Source organism: Argiope bruennichi, chromosome 8, assembly GCF_947563725.1.
Source record: "Argiope bruennichi chromosome 8, qqArgBrue1.1, whole genome shotgun sequence".
NCBI classification, from domain to species: Eukaryota; Metazoa; Arthropoda; class Arachnida; order Araneae; family Araneidae; genus Argiope; species Argiope bruennichi.
Window position 1 is genome coordinate 50793840 of NC_079158.1, and position 21286 is coordinate 50815125.

Sequence of the window (21286 nt, forward strand, 5' to 3'; positions counted from 1 at the left end):
ATGTCATTAATTATTATAATGACATCTCTTCAGAATGAATAATAGTGATAAATAATTGTATTTTGTATTTAAGAAAGCTTCATTCGGTTTTGAATAATATGTTTGTAAGAATAATTTAATAAAGTTGAAATATTTAAGAGATTAAGAGCTTTGAGGCAGAATTCCATATGAAAACTGTTAAATTAGTGGATGTATCTTCGCACGTAAATATGCTACAGGATGTTCAATAAATAATAACAGCGCGAGTTGGAAAGCATAATGATAAAAAATAAAAATGTATTTATTAATCAGACAAAATTCAAATTTGTAAAAATTCATTTATAAAATTGAAATAAGTGACATTTAATTTATACAGTGTTGTGTGCTTTAAGAAAGGCGAGTAAAATATTGTATTATTTTGCATTATTTATAAGAAAATAATATCTAGTGTAAAGAAAAACTTGAATGGGATCTGATGTTAAATCTTTCTTTATTAATAAGCTAAAAATCAAAAATAATTTATTTATATAATTTAAATGAATGTTAATACATTACAATTCATTCTTTTTTTTTTTCTGAATTTACATTTCTTAATATTATTTGCGAATATTAAAGGAGAATATCTTGGCTTTTGTAAAAAAGAGGGGGTTGGAGGCAGGTAAATCCAGTAACGTAAACATTTGGCTCAAGTATATATTAGACAGATATTCATTGTTTGTAATGAAATGTTACCGTAGGAATCCCTTGATCATTGAAATACATATAATGCTTAGGTTTAATATTACAAAATGGTCACTAGATTGTTTTTCATTTTTTTTTTATTCAAGGGATAATTCACAAAATGTGGTAATTCATAAAATAGTAAAGGTGCGAAATCCAATCAAAATTTCCAGACAGCGATAGTTTTATCGAGTTTTTTATTGATTTTCAGCAGTTTTCCTAGTTTAAAGACAAGACCATACTGTAAACAGTATACTGTAAATAATATATTCAAATATTTGTGAAAATATATACCTTTATTGTTAGCCTTACACTGTCTTTGAACCAACGAGGGCTATAAACATCCTCGTCTTTAATTATTAATCAAAATTTAAAAGTTAAAATCACATTTTCTAACTAACGTATTAGTTGTCACGCATTGGTTCAGAAGTACCAAGGTTATTGGTTGAATTGAAGATGATCACTGTTTTAACGACTTTGCTAAGAATAGAGATAAGCTAAGACCGCCTTTTTACGTAACCGAGTATTTCTATTGGCTGATAGCAACGTCCTTGTTTGTTTCGGAATCATACAGCTTCGATTGCTTTTTTTTTTTTTTTTTCCCTCCGCAATATTTACCATTAAAGCAAAGAAAGGAATTCACGCAATGCTGCGCATTCCCATATTTTACATTTTTTTTGCAGAATATATAAATTTTATTGCTTGAATCGTTCTGCAAAGCTTTTTACTAAAAACTTTAAGACAGTAATATAAAAAGAAACCCGGTGAAATCTTAAATGCCGAATAGAAGATGAATTTTTAAGAACTAGCAAACTTCAAATTAATTTGTTTCAATGATTTCTAATCGAAATTAGTTTAAATTTACTTTAAATAATTAAAAGAAATTATTATTTCATAAATTATCTTATTATAATTTTAAGAATTATCCCATAGATGATATCCATAAGGAAAGAAGATTCCATCCAAGAAAAAAAAAAAAAAAAAGATTCCATCATAAGATTTTAGTTTTATACAGCGGTTGTACTTTTCAAGAAAATAAAAATAATTCATGATTTTTACCACTCTTATTCACTTCTCTCTGTTCGTGATTATGTTATTTACATATTAAATATATGTAATTACGATTACATATTGGTTTTTGATTATTACATATTTCTTTTTTTTTTTTTACATTAAGCGATATTTATAAAATTATCTCCAAAAAATAAAGAAATCCAGGTATTTTTATAACTAGTACATAATAAAAATAAATCTATATTAGAATAACATTTTTTAGGTTAAAATATTCTGCCTTGGCATCTGTTGATAGATAATTTGAAGTAATTAATTGAAAATACATAATAGAAAGGCACCGTGTCCTCAGAATTGGGTAGAAAAAGTATAAATTAATTATTATTATTTCATATATTTATTATTATTTTGAAGAATTTTATATAACGAAAAATAATATTAGATGCCTTATTTTAATTTTTATAATATGTGCAAATAAATATACATATATTTTTTTATATCTAAATAATCAAGAGCAAATAAAGTGAAATTACAGGACAGTAAATGTCAAGTTTTGTCATTTACTTTAGTAAATACTTTTTTTTTTTTTTTTTTGTTAAAAGGTGTAAGCATAACATAAGATTCATCCTTAACATGAAAAGATATTGAAACACATTTTAAATTATAAAAGGAACGATAATCGAGGTTCCATAAAATGAAATTTAATCTATTGTTCATTCAACCAAATAGTAAATCCGATGTTCATTGCGATATTGAAATAAACAAAAACAATCACATTTTAATTTAATCCTTTAAAGGACCATTTTTTTCTAGTCATATTATGTTAAAATATTTTTACGCTTGAAATTAGAATTAGAAAAGGGATTCACTTAGCTTATTAGATAAATTTAATTTGATTAATTAATTAATTTGGTTAATTAATAATTAAGTAACAAATCAAGACACATCATTTTGTCTGAGATAAAGAACTGAAGTATCTAAGTTTCTGACTTACTAAAAAATTTGTCATAACTTATGCCAACCTACATAATTTCATACAAAGATTGATAAATTTGGTGCGAAGCATACTTCCCACGGCCCTAGAAAGGGTTAACTTAAACTTGATCAGCAATATTTTTTTAAATGTATTCTTTGAATTATTTTACATTTAATTTAAATAAAATAATATGCAATTTTACAATTTAAATAAGAATAAGTAATCGGTGCCTATGTCTCACGAATAAAAATATAAAAATTTCAATTTTTTTTTTTAAGATTTTATCTTATTAGCTCATTTATAAAAATTAAATTTTGATTCTAGAATATGGGATGTCAAAAATTATTTTTGTTGTAACTAAATCATCAGTAAATTACAACATGATTTAAATCGATATAATTAAATAATCATATAAATGTAGGTGATTTAATTATTTTTATTGCATTTTAAAATTTTAATTAATTTTTTTTTGTTTGTGCTGATTTTTAAAAATCATTTTTTTTAAATTATCCCTAAGAGGAATCTCAATATCAAAATAATATGTATGTATACAGAAAGGATGTTTATCAAAGCCTTTTTACCCAATATCGACTTAGAAACGCTGACAGTTATAGACAAAAGTTGGTGCTCGAGTTTTAGTAAAGTGCGCATGCGTGACATAATGAGATCCGTTACATCATCATCTGACAGTAAACATAGAAATTTACGTTCTTATCTCGAGAATGGTACAAGATGTAAGAAAAAAGTCATACGGAATAGTAGAATAGATTAAATTTGAATTTAATGCGAAAGGACATTGATTTCCAACATTCTTACACTAAAAAAATGTTAGAAATAAAACATACTTATAAATAGATACTTTTATTTTCTCTTTGCAATACGACTCCGCCATCGGATCGTGTTTATTGTTCCAAAGAATTTTTTTTCCTCTTATTTTTGTAGGTTATCAGGTCATAGGTTTGAAAAATAAGGCCAAACAAAATAGCGTTTTATACGTTTCGCATTTTAGTGTTATTGTGTTTAAGTTTTCTTTTCATATTAAATAGAAGATGCTCTAAAATTTTATATTTGGCTTTTTTTTATTTTGAATCTTCTTCAGTTTTATGAAATAGTAACACTTGCTCCATTGTTTGTTGAGAGGTGAGGCTGAGATTCATATCTGTAGCGCATGGTCACTATTATATTTAGAGACCAAATTTGTTACAATATTTGTCATTATTCAAAAGTAATATGGGGAAGAAGGACTTCAGTGGACATCTTCTCTCTCTCTCTGTGTGTGTGTGTGCGTGCAAATAAGAAGGTTTTAGTAAATGCGTACCAGAATAAAAGAGACTTTTGAAATTTTAACGTAAATTTATTTCACCACGGGAGGCATGATTTTCATATAAAAAAATAAGCGATCATAAAAATGTGCCAGTCTACAACGCGATATAAGAGCAAAAGAGGCAAAAAATTTCCCTTCAGTGATTTTGCTATGAGATTTTTATAGGGATTTCTTTGACACGTGTAAACTCAGGAAAAGGAATCTTATGTATCTTTAAAAGAATGTTGTAAGCATTGGGGATTTTTATCTCTTCACTCGGAGCATGAAAAAATGTTGAGATCATCAGTTTTCTAGAGCACGAGTAAAATTAATTAAATAAAAATGTGGAATTGGATCAAGGAATATTTTAGAATGAAATTTATCTCGGCTAAATTAAGATAAAAATCTGGGAACTAAGATTTAAATTAGATTTTAAAATATCATTACATACACACACACACACACATACAGGGCAAAATTATTTTATCCACCATGTAAATATTATACTAAATATCAATTTATTGAATAAAATAATTTTTGGATGTAAATAATGTGAAGAAAAGTAATTTCATGCACACACAAATACACACACACACACAAAAAAAAAAAAACATTGACATTTATAATTGTTATCCTTCAATCTGTTAAAAATTCAGAGTCAATTTTAACATGCCTGATACAATGTAGTACTTTTGGTTTCAATTTAAACAAATGAACAGTAGAGAAAAGCTTTTTCCTCTCTGTAAATTTGCATTAACATCTTTTCAGTGTTGTTAAGCATAATGAATCGAGTGTGAGACCGCTTTTAATTGACTTTTCGACATTGGATCTATTTTAATGCAATTTAAAAGACAGATCGCAGCTCAACTGCAAATGGATCAATCTCTCGACCTTCACTTTTTCTCTGGCAGAGACTGAAAGTTCCTCCGTATTAGCTGTCGGATGTTAAAAATGATCGTGGAAGCCCACCAGTTCTTTCAAAGAATTTAACTGCCTTTTATTTGTGTCTAGAATTTCTTGAAAGACATAGACTTCATTACCATCCCGTTTTCCATCAAATCTGAGCCCTAATTTATCTTGCTGATGGATGGCGTAATAATTCAAATACAAAATAACAATTCCTTCTAGGGCTTTTACTTAAGAAATAATTTAAATATGCTAAAATATTTTAGCGACTTCTTAGACTTTCAGATGCTTGAATTATTTACGTTGCTTGTGAATGCTATTAAACTATTTCTAGCACATACCTATATATAAACTGTCATCGAAAAAATAGTAAAAGTATAGAAATTCCATTTGCCAAAACAAAATATGTTTTATATTCTGTTTAAAAAAAATTGTTCCACTACTGTCTCAATGTTCGATTTAAAAATATTTTATGGGTTCTTTTCGCTAAAAAATATTTTACAAAACCACATATGCTTAAACACACAAAAGCATACAGAAAATAAATTAAATAAAAATTGTTTTTTTCCTGCCCATTTTTCTCGAACTTTAATAATTTTTTTTACTTATATTTTCGGTATATTTTACAATATTGTTCACTATTTTAACTAGTTATATAAGGAAATTATTTCTTTTAAATACTTCTTTTTAAATTCAAACGATGACCTTATATACGTCGAACGCAGTACAAATGATTGCGTAGTACATTTTGAAAAAGCTGTAATAAAACGAATAAGATTTCATTTCTTAGGCATCGATTGCATCAAAATGAATATTTGAATTCTCGTGTATATATGCTGAATGTACCTAATTAACAAATGAGATTTTCTCAATATGTTTGCGATGATACTGTGTATACATTTTGTTGTGAATTATCTTCAAAAAAAGTTAGAGTAACATTTTAAAAATAGACGAATCGATCCTGAAACTTTATTATATAGCGATGTTTTGAAATAAAAGTTCATATCTTTTTAATTTTTTATGCAAATATTTGAAGGAATACTTCATATTTCACATACGCAGGCACGCACACACAATTACACGAAGTATTATTTTTATTACAAATAATATAGATATGTGTATATTACTTTCTGACACCGGAAGCAGCCCCCCTCATTTCTAAACATATTATAATGAAAGGTTTAGCAGCAAAAGTAGTATCACTCCTGTAAATGAAATATATTTCATTCAAAATAGTTTTCACTTGAAAAAGACAACAATAGATCTCCATGCTTGAATAATTAAAACTCAAATAATTTTTACTTTAAATGGTTCTTGAATTGACATACGCTTACAACAAATTTTTAATTTTCCAACACAAACTTTATTTTATGAAAGGATTTTGTTGATTGGAAAACCGTTCAAAATTATTATTTTTGTTCATTATTATCATACACCGTATTCATTATGATTATTAAATCAGTTACTTATAAAATGTAATAAAACTAGAAATATAATTGTAACATTTGAATCGTGTAATGATCTGATTTTTTTTGCCTATGTATAATCCAATACATAAAATAAACATTTCATCTCAATAGTTTTGCTATGTCATTGAATTTTATGGATATTCCTTGAATCCCATATCAAAGAAAATCACACCATCTACAACATAACATTACGTAGTCAGAAAGAAAGACGGCATAACAAAAATATTTTTGTATGCCTTTGAGATCATACGTGACAATAAAAAGTTTTCTAGACAGCAATATAAATAAATAATAGCTTAGTATATGATCAATATATCTTGATATTTCTTATAAGTATAAAGCAAAAAGAAAACATTACAAATCCGAGCAAAATGTGCAAAGAAAACCGATTTTTTCGTAGACTAAAGAAGTCTGGTCTTCAGTATTCGCCTTAGTGTATGTATTTTTATTGACAGATGAGCAGTTTCTACATTTGAATTTTGTCTGCAAAATGTCAGTAGCTTCGAAAATCCAAGATAATAAAAATACTCTCTAAAAATAAAATATTTTGCCAGTATCAACTTACATATTTAGATATATTAACTGATCATAAAACACATTTATCAATATATTAAAAAGCAGTATTTTTTGTTTTTAATTTATTATTATAAATATTAATAAAGTTTTCTCAAATTCTTTACTTTCTTGGCGCCAATAGTAGAAAATTGAAACTCCAATTAACTATCCCTTTATGCTTAATTAAATTTTGGAAATAATCAAATAACATATCCTTATTCAGGATAAAAATGAGAAAAAAAAATTTTAAATCTCGCATGTCGCTGTAAATAATTGAAAGCTATAATCTCTATGTGAATAAAAAAATAACAAAATAAATGCGAATATATGAAAATGCAAATAAAAAAAATATGAAATGCAAATTTTTTATAATAAAAAAACGGATATAAATTATAATTTATAATTAAATGAGTTTGATTAATATTTACTGACTTTAACTAATTATTTTGCTGTTCAGTATCAAAAAGGTGGTTAAAAATATTTATAAAGATATCGATATTTTTTTATTATATATAAGTGTAAAATTAATGTAAGAAAAAAAAATAGAAACGTTTATTTTCTAACTATAACAAGAGCTTTCAGATCTTAGGGATGTAGGAAAAAAAAATATAAAGATTATTACATTCTAATAAACAAAAGTGTATATTATTATTTCTTTTGCAAATTATTTTCTTATATAATTGCCTATTATATAATATAAGAAGTCTCTCCACGTTAAAAAAAAGGATATAAAATAGTATTATTTATCTAAATATTCTATTCAAGCAGTTAATTTTAATTTTTATGGAGAATTCTTGTCACCTTATGGTTTAGAAAGATTAAAAAAAATACTTAAAAAGTCGTTTCTTTTTCAAAATAGTATATAAAAAATTTTTTCCTCTATTTTCTATATTCTTCTCAGTTGGAAGGAAGCAATTCTCTTTCATTTTCTCTATGATATATTAAGAGACTAGCCACCTTTGGCTACCAGCCGGTTCGCCAATCTTAATGTTCGTTAAAATTTTAATAATTAAATATTTTATGCAATTCCAACTTTAATAGATTCTTCAGCAAAATATTTTAAAACTTCAAATTTTGATAGTCATATAATTCACTCATAATATTATAAAGGCCTTCAGTCATAACGTGATATGTATCTCTCTAATTTTCTGTTACCCCTCATAGAATTTATGCTTTAAATTAAAGTGTAAATGATTAATCTGCCATTAATATAATAATATTTTTTACTGAAACCAAGCATTTTTTTTAATAATATGATTACTGATAATAGAGTCACTGAGCGTTTAAACTTTATGGGCACTAAAGAATATCTTTCTTAATTTATGTAATATCTCAAGAATTTGTCAACAAAATTTTCTCAGATTCATCATGAACAGATCGATTCATTAACAAGGTTTAATTTTAAATGCATCAAACACTAAGAAAATAAAATGAATCGTTTAAAATAATCGGTCTAAAACAGGTTTAAAAAAGCTACTTAAAAAACGATGTACTTAAAACTAAAAGCATATACAAAAAATATATAACTAACATAAATACAATTTACTTACAAAAGCATGCAACTAACCTAAAAATAATTTAAATCATCCGTTGATAGTGGTTGTCATGACAACAATCAGATCAATGCGCATGCGTGATTTTTTCTTCGCCGGTTACGTAACGCAAATACGTGATTTTTTCTACGCCAGTTGGGGTAACGCTATGCGGATTAGGAATTTTTAATTTCCTTTATTCTGTTTTATTTTAATTCAAAAGTACTTCAGAATGAATCTGAACGATTGATTCATTAACAATGTTTAATTTTAAATGCATCAAACATTAAGAAAATAAACAGAACCGATTGAAATAATCCGCCGAAAAATTTTAACCCTAGCCTCATTACTGTTGGGAGAAAAAAAAACTGAAGCCTTTCTCGTTTGGCGCTGGGGATAATGAAAGATTTTTTTGGCGGAAAATGGAAGATTTTTTTTGGCGGGAAAGTTAGTTTTTAATTAATAATTAAAATTCTAATTAAAAATTCGAAAAAAGAAACCCCAGGTGCACATTCCCAACCTCCAAGGTATACATGTACCAAATTTGGTAGCTGTATGTCAAACGGTCTGGCCTGTAGAGCGCCAACACACACACACACACATTGAGCTTTATTATAAGTATAGATAAAATATTTAATTTTCCATTCATAGTCTAAAATAATCTCTTTAAATTTCTTGAATGCGTCATAATTTTCTTTTTACATCAATATAAATCTTTTATTCACTCATCTAGATGAGAAACATTTAAATTCTGAAAAGTGCAAAATAAATTATTTGTAGGAAATTAATATTTATGGAAATATATCGAAAGAAGAATAAATAAGTGCATTCATACGAATCAGTCATAATCATACAGTGTATATTTATAGAATAAATTTAATGCTCATGTTTAATTTTTAGTTTATATCCATTTCTTGAAGTATCTATCCTGAAAAATACGAATGCAATCTTTTTATTAGTAGCAAATTTAGAATTTACTATACTTTCGTCTAATCACTTTGTATTAGTATTTTCTTACTATTAGTCTGCTCATAATTACCTCCACCTGTCTCTCTCTGCCAATACACACACACACACACACACATTGAGCTTTATTATAAGTATAGATATAGATTAACAACTCTGAATATACATCATGTATTTACACGTTGAAAATTTAAACAAGTGACTTTGGTTTTTGTTACTCAAATATCTATTTACCTTTATATAAATAGAAAAATTAAAGTAGTTCAAAAATTGTTGTAGAATATTTAATGAGTAAATATTTAATTTTTTCGTTTATATTTTTATTATATGTAATATCTCTATAGATACAGTATTATGAATCAAATTGTGTATATAAGTTCAGATAAGCTGAGAAACACAAAAATAATTAATATTTAAAGTCATAATTTTATTTCTTCAGACGAATTATTGTATAAAGTATTTTCTTTAGTTCAAAACATTGTTTAAAATTGGTAAATAAATCTTTTGAAGGAAATTAATATACTATTTAAAAATCTAATGAAGTATTTTTTATAGAATAATATTTACTAAGTATATATAATTAAATACTATAAAATCTGTTTTTAATGTAGACAATTTTTTATAAAAAAAAAAAAAAAACATTAATTTAGTTTTGTTTCTTACTGAACGTGAGCATATAATTCTTTTTAAAATTTATAGTTTAGATGAAACCGATCTTTGAAAAACAAAAACAAAATATTTTATTAAAAATTTCAGAAGGTTTTAAATTTCGAAAAATACTATAAATGTTGAAATTTATTTTCTTTATGAATTTTAATGTACACATATTTAATAATATTAATGGAATTATTTGCGTTAAATTGAAAATTATTTCATTTCCTGTTCTTATATTTTCCCCAAATATAAGACAAGTAGAATTCAACAAATAACTTTTAAATAAATGAAGCTTATATTATTTTTTTTTCCTTTTCACTTTTTATTTTAAGTAGTTCTGTAGAGTTTTTGAGATTGTGTATTTTTCTCAGCAATATATATATATATATATATAATATAGGTATTTCCAAAACTTTATCTGCTGACAAAAATATCAGCTACTATATTGAATGTTTCTTTTTTTCGGTTCCTTATATTTTTTCCAATTGCACCATTCACAACGAAAAATAGAAAAGCTCGAAATAAGAATAAATGATCGAACTCCAAATAAAGTTATGCATTAAATGATTTGTTCAATAACAACTATTACTACATATTTCACTCATAATTATACATCCATTTTTCACATTTATTTCCAAAAAAGGATAAAATAAGATCGATGAAGGGGGAAGAAAGGAATCAGTACCTAAAGATTTCTTTTCACAGATTCTACAACATTAAATATTAAACATATTGCTTTAAAAAATTTTTAAAACGAATTAAATTATCATATTTAATTAAATGATATTTAAGTTGTTAATTGTTTTATTTTTTTAATATATATTTTTTCAACCTTTGGGTAACAATTTCACAAAGACCTGCCATTGAATGATTAAAATCGAGTTCTAGAAGACTTTAGTGCCTATCTTGAATGGTCACCGTTTAGATGACATAGATCTTTCACTTGGTTAGAAAAATACAACTAGTCCAACGCTAACAATTTTGGTTTATATGGATATTTGAAACTGACTAGTAAGCACATACCTCAACAATGTCTCACAATAAAGTCATATTAATAAGATATCTCATTTTAATAGGATGCAGAAAAAGTGCCAAAATGGAATATGGAGAAATTCCGGCTAGAAGGTTTCCCAACAAGGCATTCTTCCAAATTCTGTGTTTAGAAAACATCACATATTGTTTGCCAACGGATTCTAAAACCCTTCACCTTTTTGCGCATGCGTTAGGATGGGTTTAATTCGACAAAATAGAGGTGAAAGGAAAGATGAAAGGATTATATTTTTACATTTAATAATAGAGTAAATTTCGGAAATGCGCACATCCTACCGCATTTCGCCCCTTAATGAGATGGTAAAATGGTCATCTCAGGATACTGAAACGAACACTACATCTTTAGAAATCGGATCCTGCGCTTGGTTTTAAAATTTTGGTCAAAGGTTTGGTAATTTTTCTATTTTCTATTCACATATAAAATAGAAGATGAAGCAATTGCTATTTAAAAGCCGCGTAACAAAGTACACCTTCAAATATTTTGATAAGAGGAGGAGTAAATGCCAAAATGGAATATGGATCAATTCTCACTAAAGAGCTTTGTAACAAGGTATTCCTTCGAATTCCTTCTTTAGTATCCTTTTACAAATGACTATAATTTCCGGCGTTTGTTGAAAAAGTAGATTAATGAGTTATGTTTTGCAACTTTCTTCAGTGACGAATGATTAACTTTTCATTTGTGTTGCATCTATAGGGAAAAAGCGGTGAAGCAATACAGTGAAATTACTTTTTGTATCGCGTGATCTGAGAGAGAAAAGAAATGTCAGGAAAAAGAAACGCTTAACGTGTCAAAATTGGGCGGTATTAAGAAGTATTTTTTGAAGGAAACTAATTATGTTTGAAACGGTTCAATTTATTTTCCAATGTTTTACAAGAAAATATTATTTTTCACTATCCTTTTTTTTTTGAGGTAGGAATTTGAAACCTAGAAAATTAGGTACCTTTTCACAAAATTGATATCACTTTTTAATTATTATATTCTACACAGCAATAAAAATATGTTTAGTATCATTATTATAAACATTTTTATTTTATCGTTTTATATATTGAAATTCATAATTAATCCAATCAAACGCAAGATGTTCTGTTTAATTGTATAATAACTAATTCCATTTAGCAACCACCTGTTCCCTGGAGATGTTAACTAGATTTAGTTTCTGTTAAATCGCTTCGATAATGTACCTATTTTCTATAGGTAACGAAATTCATGCTGATGATATGGTCAAATTGTTAGACATGAAAAATGTTATTTTAATTGTCTTTTTTTTTACATATGTTGTATTAATTGTGTTTATGAATCTTTCTATTGAAGATCAATTCCATGATATTGTAAATGTCCATGTATCTATGTGTAAATGTCCATTTATCTTCTAATTTTCACGTTATTGTAACTTTACTTTTTTATTCATCTTTTTAACTGATATGAAACAGAATCCCTTTTTTTAGCTTCCAAAAAGGGAAAAAAGACAAGCGATTAAATTTTGGATGAAACAGGGAAAACGTTTTGAATTTTCGGGCAACAATATAATCTATTGGAAAATTAGGCAAAAAATATTTTTTTTTAAATGAAATTCAGGAAAAATTGTCTATAATAAATGTATTATTCAAAAGACATTTTTTTTTATTAAAAAATTTGGAACGGTGTAGAATTTATTTTTGCGCAATGATATTTTCGAAGATTCGAAGGGAAAATTTCAAAAATTAACATAATTTCTAATTAAAAAAAAAATCACTCTGAGATGAATATATGGTATATATGTGCCTAAGTGTATACGTGCCAAATTAGGTAACTATAAATTAAACTTTCTGAACTGTAAAATTCCAACACGCATACATACACACATTCATCATTATTATTGGTAGAGACATAACTGATTAATGAAAAAAAATGAAATACAAGATACCGTGTCTTTAACATTTAACATTCAATCTCAAATAATTCATAGATGGCTATTTTACACATAATATTAGAAAATTCACTTTGTTGTGAATTGTTACGCTGAAGGAAGAATCGCTGGTAATAAAAAAAAAATCATTACAAAAATTTCATTGAAATTCAAAGCTTTTATTGAATTCGTATAGAACTATATTGACAAGTGTTGAGCTCAATCAATTTAATAATTAGTCTATTAACTCATATACATGATGTAATTAAAAATTATAAATAAAAACTTACAAGTGACAAATACTCTTTTCTTTTCGCAGTGAAACCGGTGGACGTACGGATAGATCCCACTCGTCAACCACTGAGTGCAGGACAAGAATACGAGTTCACATGCATGGCAGCTGGCTCTAGACCTCCTGCTGTCATCACGTGGTGGAAGGGCAACAAACAGCTTAAGAATCCCGATGACAAATCAACGCAAGCAGGAGATGTCACCACAAGCTTCTTCCGGTTCACTCCTTCAGTTCAGGACAACAATGTGCACTTCTCCTGTCGAGCTCACAATCCTGTGATCCCGGGTAGTGCAGAATCGGATGGATGGACTCTAGAAATACATTGTAAGTATTTTGAACTTGGGATTGCATTTAATGCAGGAAGTTAAATTTAATATTGATGAAATAAGTAGAAATAAAAAATACTATAATGGAAAAAAGGGGGGAAATTCGGAATAGTAGAATGTTGGACAACTAACATAAAGTTATGCAATAGGAAACTAATTAGCTTTTTTATGGATTTCGAATTCTTTATTCATAGCTATTCAGAAAAAATTACAATTTGGAATAAAAATAGGAAACAACTTCTCATGTCGCAGATGAGACTATTATTTACGAATATTTAATTTTAGAACTTTACATTATTCGAATTTTTTTATGTAATACTTCAAAAAAAAGTGTGTGTAATCTCCCCGAAATTTTCTCGCATACTCTCCAATGAATATTTTATCCCTCTCCCCAAGCATAAAATTTCTAACGTTGGTAAGATCACGAATGTCTCATGCGTAGAACTAGAGAACAATAGTTACGAAATAAACGGCAGGATTTTAGGATTTTTACAAAATATATTAAGCGATCTTAGGTGATTTATTCCTGGTATGCCATTAATAGTATTTGAAAATCAAATTTGTGTTTTAGACGCGATTTTAAAAATGTATTAAAACCAATATTTTACTAAAACTGTAATTGTAGTCACAAAATCAAATGCCAAATTTCATATATTTAAGTCTTATCGTTTTTGAGTTACCGCATTAATATGCTTGTGCAATTACAAACTTATAGATCATTAACTCTGAAGCCATTTGCGATGCGCGAGGATAGAACCTGGGACCTTGTGGTTAGCAGTCCAGTAACATAACCATTATACCAAAACAATTGTTCAGGTAGAAGAGCTGTTAACTGGCTTATATGCTATTTACCCTAACTCCTTGATGACTTGGTTCCAAATTTGATACCTATGTACCAAAAAATATAATCAAAATTCCCATACTAACGAAAAATTCTTTTCATGTCGTCAAGTCCTGAAAAAGTTACAAAATAACTGTTCTTGATTATAAGACTAACTAGGCAATGAAACAATTTTACAGATTTGCAAGAATAGCTTGACTTTTGTATGAATCCTTTTCGGTCCCTTCTTCTACACGTTATTTCGGCGTTTAGAAAGGATCTAATTCAACTATTTTTTGCTAAACCTGCATGTTTCCTTTTTCGTACATTAGCCTATTCAAATAAAAATAGAACTTGTAAAATAATGGCTTTTCAGCGTAAATGTACCTATTCAGCCATTTTCTTTTGTTTCCTTCCGTTTCCAAAACATATATATTGTTGTTACCGTATAGCAGCTTTTATTTGTTCATTTTGAACTTTAACGGATGATCTGATTGCGTGATATATTTATGAAATCTAGTAAAATATATCTTTCTGTTAAGATTGCTTTTCGAAATCTTTTGTTCACATCAAAACCTATAAAGTATTGATGACTTAGTGTTTGAAGTTTTTTATGCTTACAATAGCGAAATCATAGGAAATCAGTCATGAAATGGCATATTTAGAGAAGTAATAAATAGACAATAATAATAGGTAATAGATATTTTGTGTTGTTTCTGAAATCACGAATATATTATTCACGGATTCTAGTAATGTGCCTGAACCTGAAAGGTTCGAAGTAAAATATTTTTAATCAATAAAATATTACTAATTATATTATAAGAATTAATGGCGTTTCAAAATGTATTAAATTGTATTCGAATTACATTTAAGCTGAGTATAATTCAAACATATCACCATCTAACATAGAGAGTACTTTTTAAAATCTTTTTCCAGATGTTTTAATTAAATGCTCTTAATTTTAATACTAAGAAATCAGCAAGATTCTTAAAGAATGTTTTATTATTATGTCAAATAATTTAGAGATAGTGCAGTGCATTTTGCCTAGTTAATTGAATTTTCAAACCTAATTCCTTGCATATTGTAGAACTAAATCAAGAGTTAAGCAGTTCTAAGTTTTCTAATAAATATAAAATAAAACTGCTGAATAAGATTTAATTGCGATGAAATCAGTCGGAAAATATATTTCATTTTTTATATTTTATGAAAAGCATTATTATGATTTAAGTGTTATTATTTCTTTCTTGCATTTTATTATTTTTCTGTCTATCATATATTATTGGCTAACAAATATTACATTCATTAATTACATTACCCTCGGAGAGTTAATCTCAGAACAGCTCCACCATTCTCTAGATAATTTTACTCGCTTATTCCATTGCTCTAAAACATGTATGACAGGTGAATTTTGTTTTTAATGAGGGTAGCAAGAAAAATATATTTTTTTCTTATCTTGAAAATACTAAGTTCTTTACTAAATCAATTAAATGGAAGGCTTTTGATGCATCTTACAATTTGAGTTTTGGAACTGAACTGTGCCTATTGGGAGATCAAATTCCACATAATTTCTACAATACTATCTACTTGTGTATTATGCATTCATCAATGTCTTCCTACTATTGTAAGGTGGAAAGTTGAAAAGCCGATCATACTTTCTCAAGCAAAGCTTCGAATTTGCAATATCGGCCTTAAAGCAACCTTCCTATTGTTTGAAACGGAATGTTTACAAAATTTAATATAATGAAATGCAGAAACCGTTATCAGTCTTATTCTATTTTTTTAACTGAAAGAGGGAAGTAGAAAAATAGTAGAAATATCCATGTGCTTCTGCGTTAGAGGGATTCAATGTTTCTACTGCAAAGTTAAGATATACTAATTCTTAGAACTCGAAAAAGTAATTCCATTCATAATTAATCTAATGCAAAGATTTGTTTATTGCTCTGAAAAATGAATATATATAAATGGTTTAAGTTGAATTTCTTTGAAAAACTAAACTACATTTTTTACAATTCTGTAGATATTATTAACAATCAAAAGTAAATAAAACATCAAAATGATACCACGCCTTGAATGGTGAGTGAGAGGCACCATTTAAATCCAAAGGGATAATATTTGATCAATCGGTTAAACAGAATATTATAAAATTCATCATAAAATAAAACTTAGTTGTTTTTTATCAATTATGTTTTATATGATAAAATTAAAATATTTCTTATTTAATATTAAAAAACTAAACAACAACTCATTTTTACATATATGTAACTTAATTCTACTTTTAAATTGCTTACAAACCACATATAATTATTTCCAACATGTCATTTCATTCTTGTGCTTCTCTTTCAGATGTGCCGCACGTTTCACTCCAACTCGGCAGTACCTTCAAGAAAGGCGAAATCCAGGAAGGTAATGATGTGTATTTTGAATGCAATATCCATGCCAATCCATGGGTAACAGAGGTCAGCTGGTACTTCAAAGGCCAAGAGCTTCGAACCAACACGTCAGCTGGGATCGTAATCAGCAATCAGTCATTGGTACTGCAAAAAGTGCAAAGAACTAACAGAGGTCTCTATTACTGCATGGCTACCAATGCTGAGGGAACCGGCAGGAGTAATGAAGTATTTCTGAGGATAAGATGTGAGTGGCATTTTGAGTATTACCCTTTGATTTGTATCAGATGATTCGATAAAATAATTGTCTGAGTGAGAAAAATGTTAGTTTTAATGCAAGTGGAAATGAGAATATGTATTAAAATTTTATTAGAAAAATTTTCTGTCCGGGTCTCAAATATAAGAAAGAAAGAGTTCTGTTTGTTAATGTTCGTTTTAGGCTGAATTTCAGATTAAAATTATTTTAATTTGAATTTAAAAATCTAATGTTTTTTAGACATAGAAAATTGAATTTTAAAGTAGACAAAAAAACTAACATTCTTTAACGTAAGTTAAATAATTTTATTATATGTTAATTATTTTCTATTTTTTTTAAACGACGAAAAAAATTGCATTATGCTTTTAATAACGATATTAAATGGGGGAAAAGAAAATTTTCTCAATGCAAAATTTTGGATTTATTACATTCAAAAAAATTGTTATACGAATAATATCATTAGCATGATTTTATGTTTAATACATAGATGCAACAATTGACAAATCATTATATCAAAAGATTGCAATTCATTGTGATTATCAACGAAAGGAAAAGAATTCAAAGCTGATATCTGAAATTTGGTAACCTAAATATTAATAAACTGAGTTGATTGAAACTGATAATTTTTTTTACTATAAAAATTCAAGACCAAGGAAAAGAAACAATCTACAATGTTTAAACTCGTCATTAAAAAGTTAACTTGAAATTTTTAATGTCTATTAATTTTCATCTCTCTCTCCATATTATATATATTCTACCTATACATGGTTTATGTATTTTAAGTTCACTGTTAAATATCTTTTCATCGATGGAATGTGTTCATTTTGTCAAAATGAAATTTTTTATCATTCCATTTTAAAGAGTTCTTCGAATAAAATTTCACTCCTAAGAAGAAAATAAAAGTATTATGCAAAAGTTTAGGTATCATAAAAAAAAGGAACTAAATAAAAAATAAACATGTTCTTCAAAACATCATTAAATTTAAGAAATTCTTTTTAGATACTTTCATTGAAATTACATAAATACGAATTTTTTTTTTCTCTGACCTAAAGAGTTTTATTTCTCAAAATGCACTAATGGAATCCTACAGATAATGCAATGAAAATACTTTCATATCTTTGGTGTTTAAATTTGCTTTCAAAAATGAAAAAAATAATATTTTCAATATTTTTAAGGTTGATTTTAATAATTTAATTTTCACTAATTAAGATAAGCAGGGAAAAAACAGTTCATTTTTCCCATAAAAATTCTACAAATAAATAAAAGTAAAATTTTATGATCAAAACATTCTTTATTCTCTTTTTAATGCCCAAATTATTTCAGCAAAACAATTATTGAGTAAAAATTTAAAAGAGCTTTAAATAAATTTAAAGAATGCTAATTTTTTCCGTGAAGAAAGAAACAAAATATCTTACACTAAAATAAATATGTAACATTTCAACTTTTTCTGATCCAGAGTGCTTAATTAAGCTGATACTGCATATGCCGATAAAAAAAGGCTCCTTATTCTTTTGTTTTCGCCTAAAGACAAAATTTATTAAAATATTTTTCATAAGTTATTTCATTAAAAAATGTTACAAGTTTTAAAAATAATAAGTGTTCCAAAAAATGAAAAATAAATTATCCCATTATGCGGAATTTAATTTGTTAATTGTTATAAGAACATGAAAATTCCCCTTTAATTTCATACTAAAAATAATAACTTTGTGTAAAATAAAGAAAAGAGACAGTATGGCTTACATAATTCCATTCATGTTATAAAGACCAATATTTGTTAAAATACGCGACATATTTTCTTTTAGTAATTAAATATTTTGTTAAAAATTATGAAAATCTTATAATAGTATTATAATTATAAACTTAATTAATTATGATACTATCATAATTATGAAAAATATACAAAGTTGAAACGTTATAAATAATGTATCATTATGTAAATTATTTTCTTCTTTTAATGTATGTTTTATATAAAACTGCTTATATTACGAAGTTTGCAGACGGAAATAAAATAATTTATAAATATTTTTTAAAAAATTAGAAATTTTTATGCATAATAAACTTTAAAACTGATTTGCACATAAGATTTCTAAAGTCATAAAAACCGGAGAGAATATAAAAAGATAGAAGTATAATGAAAAATCTCTTAAAAACATTTTAATTTTAGAATTTTGATTAAATTCACTACACATTGAAAGTTATTTTTTTAAATTTCTATCTATTTTTATTTGTCTTGCTATAGACTTTTCTAAACTGATATAGCATATTGCTAAGGGAATTATAAATAATTCTTAACTCGAACTCCTAAAAAAGTAAACGTATGTATGCTGAAATACAAATTTTAAACTTTATTCTATTCGTTCTTAGAATATTAAATATTTTCATTCATATGATTTTTACTAACATTTTAGATTAAATTATACAAATAAAAAATCCTATTTTATTCTTTTCAATATTTTGTATGTTAAATATCGATATTTTAAGCGTAAGCAGGAAATTATACGAAAAGAGTTATTAATATATATATATATATAAGTGATTGTCTGAGAATTCTCTTTAATTTTAGAATATTTTATAAACTTACAAATGAAAACAATTAAAATGATTATAATAAAGTTATATTTTCAAGAAAGACAAATTAAAGAAGTTAGAATAATTAATTGAAGCATTTTTATTTTAAGTCTCATTATTTCAGTTTTATTAGTTTATTAAAATTTATTATTAGTTTATTTTAAGTGTAATTATTTCAATTTTATCAAAATAAAGGAAAATTTTAGTTGAACATAATGAAGCATTCAGTGTTTTATTTATAAAAAAAAATATCATTCGATAAACCATTAAAAATGATAGGTCAAGCATAAAAAAAATTACAAATTGATCCATACAAATAATTTTAATTTAACTGCTGTAATTGGTATGATATTATACTGTATGACGAATAACTTTTAACCAAGAAATTTTGATTATGAGTAAGTTCTATTATGAATATTAATCTATTGAGTAAGCTACATTAATATAATAATAAAACATTCGAATTTGCATAAAATTACATTCGAATTTGCATAAAATTAAATTATCAAATCCCGCTGCTTAGCTTTTGTAGAATTTTTCTTGCATCAAAAATAATACATTCGGACATTGTGTACAAAGAACAGCACATTAATTTATTTATGTTAATCGTTTTAAATTGGCTTTCATGTATAAAATAAATAATGTTCCACAATAAAAGAAATCTGCGTTATTTTAGACAAATTGAATCGGTTTTTCTTGTCAGCTTTTCCTAGCTTTCGAACAAGAACGCGCATAATGAAAGTTGCATATTTTTGTTGTCAGATAATAAAACTGGGTGAAAACCATTAAGAATGTCTTTATGATAAATCCCTTTGTTAAAAAAAAAAAAAAAAAAAGAAAAGTTTTATCGGAAGATTCGTACAGGTTAGCCCATAAATTAAGGAGTGCCCACTGTAAGATATAAATGTTCGTCTACAGGGGTTTTCTATTACGACTGATGTAATTTATTATTGCGAGGTTAATGTATTCGAATCATACGAATATTCGATAAGAATTGTCTTTAATTTTAGTTCAAGCCATTTATATCAGTGCATTGCAAACCTGCTTTCGACTAATGAAATATTTGGATTTTATATCAATAGCTTTAACACCGAGATTTATTATGACAGATAATTCGTGCCTTTCTTTCATAACTTTTTGTAAATATAGTTTCAAATGGAATTTTTAAAGCATTTCATTCAGGTACATTTACTTATTAGTTTTTTTCATTAATGTATTAAATAAACTAAAAAAATAAGTATTGCTGATTAGATTTTAACAAAGTATGAGGAATTCTGAAGGGAATTTATCTTTTGAGCTGAAGTAAGAGATATGGTTATTGGGTATTATGCAATTTTTGCATTAATATTTTTTTTTTTTTTTTTTGTTTAAATATGCTTAAAAACTTTTTTTTCTGTGGTATTTGCCAGATGCATTTTGAATTTTACGTTTGAATGTTATTATTATATCTCCTAATTAGGATTTATTTTGAAAAAAAACATTAATTCATTAAGTTTTCTTAATTAACTTGAAATAAAGACGTTAGGGTTTTAGATAATAACCAAGAAAGCTATAATCTTATTACATTTATTTCAGATTCCACTCTGACGTTCTTTATGCTATGATTCCTTAATAAAATGGTCGCTAAGCA

General features: G+C 26.3%; 1 protein-coding gene across 4 annotated transcripts in view; it reads left to right on the forward strand.

Annotated features, from left to right (window-relative positions):
* Nucleotides 1-21286, forward strand: part of LOC129981225 (neural cell adhesion molecule 2-like) — a 1216049-nt gene that overhangs the window by 1176610 nt on the left and 18153 nt on the right. For all 4 annotated transcript variants that reach the window (XM_056091976.1, XM_056091978.1, XM_056091979.1 and 1 more), the window contains 2 exons: nt 13327-13623; nt 16789-17079. In XM_056091976.1, coding sequence (XP_055947951.1) covers nt 13327-13623; nt 16789-17079 — 588 coding nt within the window. The remainder of the gene's footprint in view (nt 1-13326; nt 13624-16788; nt 17080-21286) is intronic.